Source organism: Opisthocomus hoazin, chromosome 3 (assembly GCF_030867145.1).
Source record: "Opisthocomus hoazin isolate bOpiHoa1 chromosome 3, bOpiHoa1.hap1, whole genome shotgun sequence".
In the NCBI taxonomy this organism is placed as follows: Eukaryota; Metazoa; Chordata; class Aves; order Opisthocomiformes; family Opisthocomidae; genus Opisthocomus; species Opisthocomus hoazin.
In genome coordinates, this window is record NC_134416.1 from 24,022,439 (window position 1) to 24,036,679 (window position 14,241).

General features: G+C 34.4%; 1 protein-coding gene across 50 annotated transcripts in view; it reads right to left on the reverse strand.

The window, feature by feature from the left end:
• Nucleotides 1–14,241, reverse strand: part of RIMS2 (regulating synaptic membrane exocytosis 2) — a 534,102-nt gene that overhangs the window by 151,678 nt on the left and 368,183 nt on the right. For 34 of the 50 annotated variants that reach the window (XM_075415724.1, XM_075415741.1, XM_075415702.1 and 31 more), the window contains one exon: nucleotides 718–783. The exons of the other annotated variants lie outside the window; for them this stretch is intronic. In XM_075415724.1, coding sequence (XP_075271839.1) covers nucleotides 718–783 — 66 coding nt within the window. The remainder of the gene's footprint in view (nucleotides 1–717; nucleotides 784–14,241) is intronic. 50 annotated transcript variants of the gene reach the window in all.

The window sequence follows — 14,241 nt, forward strand, 5'->3', positions numbered from 1 at the left end:
CAACGTGCTTCTTTCTTCAGACATCCTTCTTTTTGGACTTTGCCTAGCTCTTTAAACATGAAATTCTGTTATCAAATAACTATTTCCAGAGACATTCCAAAATTTTTCAGATTATGGGTTAGATTTTATTTATATTATATTCACTGTCATATACTATATGCATACCAAAATTTAGGAAGGACTATAGTACTTTCGGTCACAGCACAGAAAGCATCCAAAATCAATTTGAAGGCATTTAGTAAGTCATTTTTAAGTCAATATGGGCAGTAATGTGTCAAAAGCCGAGGACCTTCTTAAGTGTACTAAAGAATGAAACTGAGGATTCTAAATTGCCCTATAATCACTCCTAGTGACTGAAAAGGTTAGACATCAGAAAGTCGCTGCAGCTCAGTGGGAAAAATCCTTCAGTTGTACCTAGCTCCTCTGTACTATTCGATTTTCCTCCCACATATAATAAATAAAAAAAAAAATGCTTAAGCAAAAAAAGAATTATGCTTAAAAAAAAATCCAAAGTCAAGTGAATGGAGAGCTAAAAGAAAATTAGGTATTTAAAACTATGGAGATTAGTTGTTCTGTATTTAGAGAAATACTGTATTTAGAGAAATGCAGAAATTGTACCATAAATTTAAATATCATTAGTCTAGGTAAATTAAAAATTTTAGACTACACTTCAGAAAAAATGTATTAACTTTATTTTTACTATATAAATTAAAATACCTTTCAGGAGTATATGTTGTGTCGTCATAATATGAATTAGGCACTCTTCTCTCCTGCCTAGTCCTCCTGAATATGAAATAAACAGCACAGATATTTCAGACATTTTAAAGGGTGCTTCTTTCACTATGTTTTCCCCCACTGTATTATTAAGATAGTGAGGAACATAAAGCACATTTATCTACAGTTCAGCAGTATCTGCTGAACGTATATTTTCATATATATGTCATTTTAAACTTCTACTTCCAAATTATATTCAGAAATGATTAACAACATATTAAGAACAGTTGATCAATACACACATTTCATAGAGTGAAAAGTTACATCCATAGGAAAACAGTATTTGATAACTGAGAAATTTCACCAAAAGTAGGATATGGTTATTAGAAAATTTCTGACTGGTAAAACAAAAGACAGAAAACAAAATGGAAGCATAAGTTTGTTTACTTAAGTGAAGCAACAGAAATTCTGCCTGAAATAAACCTCACACCCTGCACAAAATGTGCACAAACCAGCTTTTATTGCCTTCTAAACACTAACCTCACAGGCTAAGTGAAAAAAAGGAAAATAGGACATAGTGTGGTGTTCTTAGTGACTAATCTGAGCTCTGAGATGGGTAAATTGAGAAAGAATTTCATACAGTGAATTTTTCAGCAGATTTTTATTTGGGAGGGACTACGAATATTTTAATTTTAAAAACAGTGAGGATTAAAATCTTGAGAACATTACTCTGTCATTGAGATCACATGTATGTCAGCCAATTTAAAATGGGTGAATATCAAATTATGAACTAACCTGTATAACTCTATAAGATTCTGAATAGGGGGATATAAATAAAAGCATAAGTAAAGCTCTACGTGTCCAGCCATGATGTCTTAGATCTGTTCAATCTGAATAGCTGCAGTGGTGCTAACTGATACTCGCTAGTGCTACTGTGCTGACTATCACACTAAAGAGTCAAGGAACGCTGGAGTGGGGTACTGAGCATCAGGCTGCTCTTGAGAAAGCACTGAGTCCAAAGAGCACTGAAGTCACTGAAGCTGCACATGGGCCTATTGTCTTTCTTAGGCATGTGCTGGAGTAAGAATCTTGTCAATGCCACCTCCATTTCTTTTGGGAGTGAAACATTTGGACTTCTTCAAAAGCAGGGAACTATCACGAAGACAAAACGATGAGTACTATAACCTAAGAATGAACTCAGACATTAAGGTTTTTGATAATATAAATGTGTCCTAGAACTAATGAATTAAAGACTTTCAAATCTGATAAACAGTAACTGAAACAAACTTCAGCACAGAAAAGACGAAAAAGCACCAAGTAGTCCCTTTGTGGGGAAATAAAAGAAAAAACGGCCAGAAGAGACCACAAGAGACAATGAGCTGGCTTGAATGACTGTAAGATAAGCAACAAAAGGAGCCATGAATAACAAAGAAGGCAACTAATATTGACTGATGTATCTGTATGACATATTTGCCTGCAGGACACCCACACTGGTGGATTCACAGTGACATAAGATACAAAACTCTCTGTCTCAGATGAGAGACTCTTCCCTGAATACTTTTTCACATACTTCCAAAAAAAAAAAACCCTAAGGAAGAGGAAATTACTTAGTGTTTTTCAGTGGATAAGGAGGAATTGGATAAAGATTATGCTTTAAATGGTCCTTAAATATGTAGAGAACTGCTGTCAGAATACAGAAAGACAAAAAGGATGAAAAACTAGCAAAAATGGCTATGAGTACTCAGAGTAGTTCATGGCAGGTAAGGTGACTCAAGGAACTTGAAGACTAATGACACCCACAGACAGCCCAAACTCCAGAGGACCAGAGAATCCCGGATCAGTTCCTAGGCCCTAGGAATCTCAAGATACTACTCTAGCAGTGAGCTAGAGATATTCCACTTCATGTCGGATTTTCCTTTCTGACCTCAGGAGGAATTAGCTTTAATAACCTTCTCTTCAATAAAGCCTTGGAAAAGATTTACTCCATCTCACTGCTTAAATCCCAGCTTTTTCATCTTTATGCAGTATTGTCACTTTTGCCCTGTATTTACATTGATTTTACTTGATTTTTGAGAAATTAATTTCTGTAGAAACAAAGACTAAGATTTGCAAGTCAAGATGCTCAAACTAAGACAATTTGATAATAGCTCCAACTTTCAGTAATATCTGAAGTCACAGATACAGCTGGCAACCTGAAACAGTTTCAGCTGCACTAATGCAAATATGAGCATATAACTAAGGCAAAAAACAGTATATAAAAATTAACTATTGAAATAGCATATGTGTGAGCACATTTCATCACATATTTTCAGAAAACAAACAAAAATCCCTCTCCTTATTAAAGTTTCTACATGGGGACTGAACTATTTACACACTTTCTTTATATTAGGTTTCATGTAAAACAGTGTTATTTCAAAACAAATGCTTAACGAAGTTCTATAAGTTGTAATATCTATTATACTATAGCTTTGAAGAATTTTTAAAAGGCAATATTTCTTTGGAAGGAATACTTCTATGATACCACAAAAGTTTTAGATTCTGTTTTGTCTCTGCATCCAAAAGTAGTTTTACACTTACTAAAAGTATGGTTAAATACGATCTGAATCCAGAGCAACCCTTAATAAACTTCTTAGAGGAACTGATATCCTGAGGGCAGCCATGAAGGTAATATATCAAGTGTTCTTTAGTTCTTGCTATGGAAAATTTTACATTGCTCCTCTTGTAAAGCAATAGGCGTATCAACCATTATATCTGCTATTTGAGATCTGAAGCCACCACTTTCTTTTTATTGGCTCAGAGTTTATCAGATTTATATCCTTATTTGTATTTACATAAAACCATGTAGACTTTTTGCTGTTTTGCAGTATTTCTGAATATATCGTAATCACAGTAGTACACCGGCAAGTCTTATTACATCTCTTAAAAGCCATTGTATTTCAAGTATTAATATTTCACATAAATTATTATGGGCTCAACTTCTTTCTGCCATATATTTCCTATATAAATAAGAACTCTGATGTTCTGTAATCACACACAAGTATTGTGAATGTATACAAGTACCCACAAATTACAGATTAAATTAGCATTATAAAAATAGCTATAAGATAAGCTTATACTTCTACTATTCACTCTATTTTTCAGTTAAGAGAAGTATGAGATTTCAGAAAGACTCTACTTCTGTGTACATTGAAGGAGATAGGCTGTTCCTCATTATTTCAATGAGAATAATCAGTACTATAAGCACTTTAGAAAATTCCAGCAAAAATAAGTTACACAAAGACACTTATATATAATAGCCATATAACCAAATTTATGAAACTGTCTTCTGTAAAACTATTCAACTTCTTCTGGGATTTACCCATAATCCTGAGTAGTCAGTTTTAGATGCATGCATACTCACAGAGTATTATAAAACTTCCTCACTGTATGTGTTTATCACTAAAAATACAGATGATATTCTCTCAGTTTGGAAACCAAACACAGTACTGTCAAAGTATAAGTATCAGAGCTAACAATATGCTCCACATCAATTATACCTCTCAAGATCATAGTAAGCACCCTCAGAATAGGTACGGCACATCTTACGGGAGCGAAGTAATCTGATTGCATCTTCACAAAATAAGGGATACATTGTGTGATCCTGGCTGCCAAAACATAAAGGGTGAACACAATGAAAAGCAACACAAAGATGAAATGAGATCCACACAACGTGTAAAACAAGCAATGTCAGAAACAGAACCAAACATCGGAACAAAACTCAGCTGGAACTTTGGTGAAATTTGCAAAACTGTTTTTAAAAATTAAGGTGTATTGGACTGCAGCTGAGACTATGAGAAAGGTATCACATTCCAGTTTTATCTATTGTAACCTTTAACAAAGCCACATATGGATAACATTCTGTGTAAGCAAGTCACAGAATTAGCAGGTATTTGTGTTTATTGATTTAAATAATTTTCTTTGTTGACTCTTTAAAAGGCATTAGAATGATATAAATATAGCATTATCTGCATGGACCACCAATTATAGACTATTGGCAGTGAAAAAATGTTTAAAAAGTGGAACATATGAAGAATTACCCAGTGTTAGTCTACACTCCATATTAAGACAGCTAATGCTGATATTATCTCAACACTTCTAAGTTTTCTACCACTATACACAGACTAATAAAACCAGAAGTGGACATGTAGGTACATAGACATACATGCGTTACCCACACAGAGTCACACAGAGGAAAACATATACCTGGCATCTCTGTAATGGTGATCTGTAGACTGGGTGTACCGGGAACGAGGTAAAGTGACATAATGACTGAGGAGATGGCAGAAAGAAAAATACAAATATGAGACAATAAGATGGAGAAGGAATGATACACATCACACAACAGAAGACATAAAAATCTGAGAATTTAGGAGCTACAAAAGCATTGTATAGAGCACTGAAATTATTAACAAAATTGGAAATCTGATACACTGTTCTAAGAAAAAAAAATATTTAGATGATTCACATGTTTATTCTGAGAAGTAGGAGACTACAGATCAAGTAGATAGATAACTAAAATCTGGGATTTTCTACATTAGTTAGGAGGAAAAAATATATAAAGCTCTGTCTGAAAGCAATCTCAAGAACTCAGATTGCCTGTTCCCTTGCTTGAAGGCAGTGATAACTTCTGTACGAATAATATCCTTGGCAGAGGTTTATCTAGTCTGTCTGAAAGGCTACCACCATTGGGGAATCTGTTCCCACATAGCTAGCTTCACAGCTTTCCCATTTCTGAGTGTAAGTTTTGCTAATGTTTATCCTGTTATGATAAAAGATTAATTTAGAAGAAAGCCCTGTTATTACTTAAAAAATTAATGAAGAGATATAACATTTATCAGAGACTATGCAAAAAAAAAAATGCCTGCATTTCAAAATAATAAAAACAAGATATTAATATGTTGCTTGTATTTTGAAAATATGTCAAAATTTATATATTGCAAAAATGCTTATATTTGTTAAAGCACTAGGTATTTTCCAACTATTAAAATCAGAAGAATGTTATTTCTCTTTTAGGCTAAATATATGCACATAGTATAGGAAAAATGATTTAGAAAATAGTTATTTTCTTCCAGTTTACAAGGAATTTTTAGAATGCAAAAGAGTCCCTGGTCTACAGCTCTTCTGAAGTTGGGGTATTTTAAATCAATATCTAATCACAGAAGTCCACACTGGAAATGTAAACTGATTTCACAAGAAACAGGGAAAACCTCACGTTTATGCTCCACTTTTATTTCGCATACTGGAATTTGCTTATAATTAATGATTTTCTAGTAATCAAACACATTGTTGCAGGTAGCTATATTACCTGCTCTTATCTTTGCCTCTTTCACATGTGGATAAAATGCATCAACAGCCACATGTAAATATTTTTTATAAGTATATTAAGTTAATTGTATATAGTACAAGAGAACTTTGTGCTCACTTCTTGTCAAATAAATGCAAAAGCATAGTCACCACTATAGAAAGCTTCTAACTTAAGTCTCTACTGATGCAGTTTAAACTTTACAGTTTGTTACAAGAGTGAGGAGTGATACACAATTCAGCAGGGCCCAATTTGACACAGTACACTGAAAATTCGAAAATAAGATCTTTAGAAGGCTTAGAAGGGCTAACAAGGGAACAATCACCGAGCTACACTGCAGGCTGCAAAAAGTATTAGGGTTCTTAAACTAGTGCACAGACCTAAGTACCAAAGGCAGTCTACCCATACAGCCTGGCAGTAAGCATGTTGCCAAGAAGCATTAAAAAATAATTCTATCACGTTCTTAAAATTTGCTTTAGAATATATTCACACCCACAGGAAAAACAATGAAATAAAAATGTAGGAGTCTACCTGACAGCAGCTATGATATGTGTGATGATGGTTAACAATCACATACCAGCTGATTCTCACCACTACGTTGTGACATTCCCAGGCTATATCCACATCAATACGCCCTTAAATGATTTAGATGCAACCCTGGAACTAACACCACAAAACTGTTGCAAATATTACATCACTATTAATAAGTAATGAAGTGTTTCCAGATGCTAGATGACTTTTTAGTGTTAACTATTCACTTTCACTTCCCTTTTTATCTCTCCAGCAAATTGTTGACAAGTTTTCTTGATAGTCTTTCAAAAATATAAGGCATAAATAGATAAAAAATGTTCAACCAGGTTTTAAAGAGCCAAGCTTTAAACAAAACTAGGACTTCAAGCAAAACATGTGTTGCAGAACATGAATTTCATGGGAATGCAGTTGCTCTTTGCAAGCAGTTTAACTTACTGTCCATAAGAAGGAACTCCCCAGACTGTTCTCTTTACTTACTCGTATGTGAATGAAACACTGTCAGTTAATGTTTTGCTTAGAATTTGTGTCCTAACTACTTTTCAAATCCCCAGTAAACTATTTTAAGTGCCCAATCTCTGTTATCAAGTTTTGTCCTAATACTTCTAGAAACTCAGAGCTCTAGCATTCTTCTCAAATTCTGAGACTTTTTCTTGTGAATATATGGCAATTCAACTTTTTTTTTTTTTAATTCAGGAATTCAGAATCAGAGTAAGCTGGCATTTAGATACATCTGCTCATACAGTTTAATATGTAATAACTTTTAACAAGTTTGAAATACGCTTCCTCATCACCCAGAACTCTGCTTGTAAGTATAGAGAAGTGAGGTAAGGCTTAGATTAGACCTGACCTGATCTTCTAGCACTACTAGCTATTTACACTTTTCCCTATTCTTTACACCCCATGTTATCCATGCTACATATAGATAATAACTCTCTACAAAATGTTCTTACAAGTGCAACACAAAAAATGAGAAGGTTATGTCTAAATTCTTTAAGAAGATAAACGAGTTCTATACATTAATTAATGAAGTAACTTACTGGTGTACACAGCACTCACCATAAATCAAGAATATATAGCCTAACAATGTTTGTGCATTTTCATAATATCTCTAAATGCAACTATAATTGTAGAGATATTATTCATGTAAGCATGTGTCTTTGTCTGGAAATGGTATCTGTTGAAGTACAGCAATATTTTCAATTAAATATGCATGATCAGTAAAAAGAAAGGAAAGGTGTATGCCATATCTGTATGGAAGAGAGAATGACTGACATCACATATGACAGCTTGCACATTAGGAGGCAGCATTTTTTTCTGTGCTTTATGCATTCCAACATCAGAGCAAAAGGCTTAAATGCCATCTATCTTCCGAGCATCCAGTCAATTCTCTCCAATTTGTTTCTTTAGTATTAATACTTTATGTATTAATCTGAAAATAAATTATTCATGTTTTTATAAATACGCTAACAACATAACACCAAAAATGCCTATGACATACCTAATATTCACTGTCCAAAACTGAAACATGAGCAACTTTCATTTGGCTAATAGCCAGTCTAAGTATGTAAAATCATGATGTAAATAAATCATAATGTAGTAAAATCACTAAGCTTTGCGTTGCCCAAATGCAAAAAGAACTCCAGAAATATTCCAGATCTGCATATCTAAATCTGCAGATCTGCAGATCTAAAATAAACATGTCTTTTGAACCATTCATGAAATCATGATCTCATACGGATGTGTAGGTGGGAATGCTCGGAAGACCACGAAGACATGAACAAGGTTTAGATATAGCAGATTTTTGAAAGGACAAAAGAAGTCTGAGATACAGGTTTTTTTGGCAACCTTCATTTAGACTTCTAGCCTTTTACCCCACGTTCCTGATTTGCTACATTATAGCAGTCAATGGCAGAAGCATATAAAATGATGGTATGGCAAAATGAAAATACTACTCTGCATCCTCACAGATATCTGAAACTTTACATATTTTGTTACAGATAGCATAGATAGAAAATTTCCAGTAGCAGCTCATTCACTTATATTAAAATAATAAATCTAGTCTGATAAGGCAGTACTGTAGATTTTACAAAACAATCACTAATATACACACATATCCCCTCACACACACCCCTGAATCAGATGAAAATAGATTTCCACTATTCTGACAAGAAGATTCCAGTCACGGAACTTTTTTAAAGTGAACAGAAAATGATGATTTAAAATTTTCTGATACCGCTCACCTGTTTGCCCATTTCCTTACACCTTCATAAAAAATCAATGAACCATGAGGGTAACTAAGCAGAGATCAGTGATTCAGTGACCAATTGGATTGCCTAATTGGAAGTAGCTAGTTTCCAGGAACAGGCTGGATGTAGCAGAACAGTCTCAGAAGCACATGTGAGAGCACACACACACACATCTGCAGCATGCCTCACCGAACCATCCATGGCATGCGTTTCTGTTCTTCTCACCATGCAAGGGGAGTTTAGCCTGGTCTTTACTGCTTGGGATATTTTACTCAACAGCAAAGATGAGGCATTAGAGGATAATCTGTTCCTTTCAATGTTCTTTCTCTGTGTCCAGGTCTCACAATTTGATTAACGTTGCAGCTTCCCTATTAGAGTGGGAAGTTGACTCCCAAGTGTTTCTGTGGAATGGATGTAGTACTGGGGTACTATTACATCCTGACACTCTTGTGCTTATTGGAAAATCCATAAATAATTCTGAATGCAAAACAAAACTTTCTGTTCCACTGTTAGAGCTTGCATGAATCAAACCCAGCTGACACAAGAAACTTCTATCAACCTATTACTGTTTATCCATTCTGATAGCCAGCTTTTTCCAGTGTATTACCTGATTGCAATCTACTTTAAGAGATACATTGAATCATTGGCAACACTACTGTCCTCCAACTTCAGTAACATTCTTTTACACTTTCTCAGTTGAAATAGCAAATTAAATGTATGACAAGTGTGTAATTGCTAAAAATAAATATAAAAAAATGTATTTTTTCACTGGTATGAATTTGACTTCAACCAAATACTCCCAAACTTTTCAAGTTACAATTTTCTGAAAATCTGGCAGTGTGAAAAAACAGGAATTAGCTTAATCAAACTGCAGAGTAAGAAGTAGGTGGTTCTTCAGGACAAATAGTTGGAAATTTACGAAAAAAGGAGACATTGAATGTGGTAGAAGGGCAAAGAGAGAGGTATGGCATATGAAATTTAGTGTAAGTACTGTGGAAAGGAATGAGGTTAAAAACTGGACCAAGTTAGGACTGCGATATTGAGCACAGAACTGTCCAAGGAAAGAGGAGGCTGGAACTGATAAAATTATGTGGCTTTAGGGAAAAGGTGTGCTATACTTCCTCACAGCAGCTTACTCATTCCAAAGATGGTAGTAACTACTACTACCAGTTTTTCCAAACAAGTGAGGCCAGTGACACAGTTCTAAAAGTTTATATTCTCAGCTGAACAAAGCAGGAGTTAATGTGGTCTGTGGTAGAGCGTTTTCCATGTTGCTTCATAAACACTTGGGAAATCACACCTAAAAACTATATAAATAAAACGTGATGTCAAGCTCTCAACAGCAAGAAAATGGCAAACGCCATTCAAGAATAAAACATTGGTTATATAATTCCCCCTGCTTCATTTCTTAGAAAAGATTAACGGTGTAGTTTCATTTAATAGAAGAATTTGCAATATGTTTTTTAAAGCGTATTGCAAATTTTCTTTACATATAAACATCAATGGTTTTTCCACCCATAATGATATGGATGCTGTTTGTTACATCAATTGTACGGAAATTCCTGCTTATCTCCTGGGATAGATGAAATTCTAAAAATATTCCAACAAATTGCAATTGACAGTTTGAAGATTTTGGCTGTGAAACAATAGCAATTATCAGCAGAGAATTTGTGAGCTGATACATACGCAATCAAGATGACTTTAACATGAAAATCAGTATCACATCATCACAAAGCTCCCCATAGTGTATTTTAAGTCCTCACTCCAAAGGGCACAACACTAAAGTTTGTTACCAGAACTGCATGTTTTATTTATGTTAACATGGGTGTTTTGTATCTGTATTTTATTCTGAGGAACAGACACAGGAGGGCACCAGGTGGGTGCTGCAGATAATTGTGCAATTTAACAGTGATTTCACTGTGAAGTAATGTGCCAACTGTAAATAGCAGCTAAAGAGAAAACACTCTCTGTCATCCCGACTGCAAGGCTAAAACATAGCAGAGTGCTGGGACTGCAATCACTTCAGCTACTAAACCCATTAGGGCTCATGAGTGGGAGCCCTGGGAGAGGAAATTGTGTTTGGCAACATTGTAAGTAACTGAAAAGAGAATCTCTTAATGGAAAGTGTAGGATAGTCTTACCTATACGAATCTCCACTGGTACAATCTCTAGTATGTTTTTACTTGCAATAGTAGGTGTAGATATACAAAATAAATAAGAAGTGCAATATGCTATTAATGCACTTGGTAAAGTTTTGAAAAGACAAAAAGAATTTAAAGAAACACTGCAATTATTGCAATTTAAATTGATGCATATCATTTTATAACATAGCTATAAGCAAATTTTCAACAATGCATTTCTTTTACTTTACTGGGCATTTGAAGAAGCAAAGAAACAATTACATTGCATATCCACATATGGGTATGTACCCATATGACATACAGAACTAAACATTGAAAATATTATCTCAGAATTTCCACATAAAGCATCAGCTACCTTTCACACTCTGGAATATCTTTGTTCTGTACTATTGTACTGTAAAATATCAACTAAATAATAAATGATTACTTAGTTACATATTATTCAGCTGTGTATTTAATAATGAATATGAAAAAAACATTGATAAATATTCTGGTTTTCACTATGGTGCAATGTATCAAAAAACTCCTTTCCTAGTCTAACCTAATCTGGCACCTAGCTATTAATAATGTTGGATTAGGAGTGTGCTACTTACAGATAAAGCAACTGCTAGTGTGAGATGACTTTTTGAAATGTAGAATTTGTATTGCTTTTGGCCACGTTTAATTTTGTGCTAAATAACAGGAGCAGCTAATTATATGGCACCTTATCTAACATGCAGCAGACTCATGGTAGTGAATGATTTTGGTCATCACTGGTTTGATTACAGTAACCAGAATTTTTGGCATGTATTTTGGCATTTACTTTAAGACATGTTTAAAAAACCCACTTCTTTCAACAGTGTGAAACAAACAAAATGTTCAGCAGAAAGTCTGTATTTAAATGTGCTAATGAAATAATCCCTCAGTAATAGTGGTGTGATAGTCGTGCTAGTCCCAGCACACCAAGATATCATCTCTGAGACAATTTAAAGATAATGGAGAATATTTCTTTAAATACACATAGCTATGACTACCTCATTACTTTAGCATGGTAGTTAACAAATTTTGTTCTTTAAAATGTGCAATAGTCCTGACGAAGGGATAGCAGACTTAAAATTTAACTTTTACTCTTTTGCTTTCTTGTACGTGCTGAGTACAAAAACATTTATACTTTAGGAATTTTCTCACGTGTTTCAACTGCAAGACTGTCTGAATTAGGCATTCTCTGAACGCTCTGGCCTACTATATCTATGCGAAATTCACCATTAGCAATTTCATGCCTCGGGGAGGGTACATCTAGCTAAAAACTATAGTTAGATCAACAGTTGTTAAATAGAATTTAAGCTGGTGAGACCTGCGGGCCTGAGTACAATTTCCTTACACTGTCTTGGTGTTTGCTGTTAACTGCTGATGTATCCTTCAGCAAGTAATACACGGATATAGTTTTGGCAGACATCTTGGTTTTGGAACTATGCTAAGATTCTCATACTGTTCCTCTAATTCATCTAATTGTATTGATAGCTTAAATATAAAACTCTGAGGTCAAATCTGGTTGCTTCCAACATTTTTTCTATAATTTTGTTAGTTTCAGTTTCTGAAGTGAGATAGAAGTCTGCTTTAGAGAGTTTATTAAAACATCTTAAACTGAAGTTTAAAAGGTTGTCTGCTTACAGATAAAGGATCTCATGGAACTTGGGACTGCTGGTCATGAGCACTCATATTCCTTGCCATTATATCTTTAGGGTATTTCATAAAAGTGTGTGGGTACTTGCAAAAAATTCCCTCACATTTTGACAAAAATGAACTAGTACATTGATATTAAATATATAGGTGACAAATGAACTTGATTTCCCACTTTGAGTTACCTGTATATACAGTACAATTCTGACATTTTTGATAATACAGCAACAGATACAAATTTTAAATGTAACTTTACTCTGCCAACAAAAATCAGCACATGATTTGGTAGCAACATTTGACATACTTAAAGGCTTGGTGTTTGAAACTAAAATTATCTGAAATTAAATTTAAAAATCTATGTATTTCAGATTTTTAAATAATCTAATATTCACTTCTAACTCTGCATTTAGTTTTGAAGGTATGTTTACACTGGCATTAGCCTTGAGGTCATTAGACATTTTTGTACATAGTTTCCACTAACTCTTTAGTGCCATATGCCTTAAAGAACTTTATGGTGAATTATCTAGAAAAGGAAGGAAAGAATTTTCTTGCTCATATTCTCAGTCATATTTTAACTTAGCAATTGAGCATGTCTACAAGAAAGTACTTTTTCAAAGTCTCTTTTTTACAAGCAGCTCCAAGGGATAAACAGACCATGGAAACAACAAAACCATCAGAGCTGTGGGAAAGCAGTGTGATATTTTTCCAGTGCTAAGTGTGGAACAAAACAGGGTGACAAGTAGCAAGATTATAAACCTATACAAAGGTTCTGTTTTTCCACTTCTCCAAATCGCCTGCAGTTGCAGCAGTTTTCAGTATCAATACCATTAAAGAGTTACTTTGGGGGCTTGTGTACACACCATTGTTTTTTATTACGTAATGCAGACAGTATCACAAATATTCACTAACAAAATTTGAAGTGTAATAATCTTTCCACTCATAAAACTGCTGTCAAATTAACAATGAATATAAAACATGATAAACGTTTGGGAATAGGCTTTTTCTGTTCTCTTCAGTGTGGCATAAAACCAATATGCTTCAGAGACTGTATGTCGTCATAGAGTCATAACTAGTTAACACTCTGATTACACAGGCAACCGCTCACCATGTACAAAGCAGAAAACTTCCGTGTGTGTTTTGCAAAACACAGACGACATATAAACCTGTGTTCAGAGATTCAGAGCACACCTAAAAAATACCTCTTCATCTAGAATGATCGTGTGAAAATTCAATAATCTCATCCCCAACAACTTTCTGACATTGTTTTTCTGACGTATTCTAAAAAAACAATTGTTTTTCTCTAAGCCAAGCCAGTGAAGTAGGGGATGTTTAATTGAAGTGATGGGGAAAGATTGCGGTGCTCACTTGAAGCCACCTTTCACTGCTATGCATTTATCTGGGAGGCAGCAAGCAAACTGGTGCAGTGGACAAACCCAGGGGCATTCTATAGGGCATATACAGGCTCTAAGGACAAGTTTAGATCCTATTTCAGGGATAATTGGTCTAAAAATTAACGCAATATTATTGCAAAAGCATTTTATTCTTTTCTTTTAAAGAAAAAGCTCAGAATCCTTAAGTTAATGCCTTCTGTATGAAACTCATGAGCCAA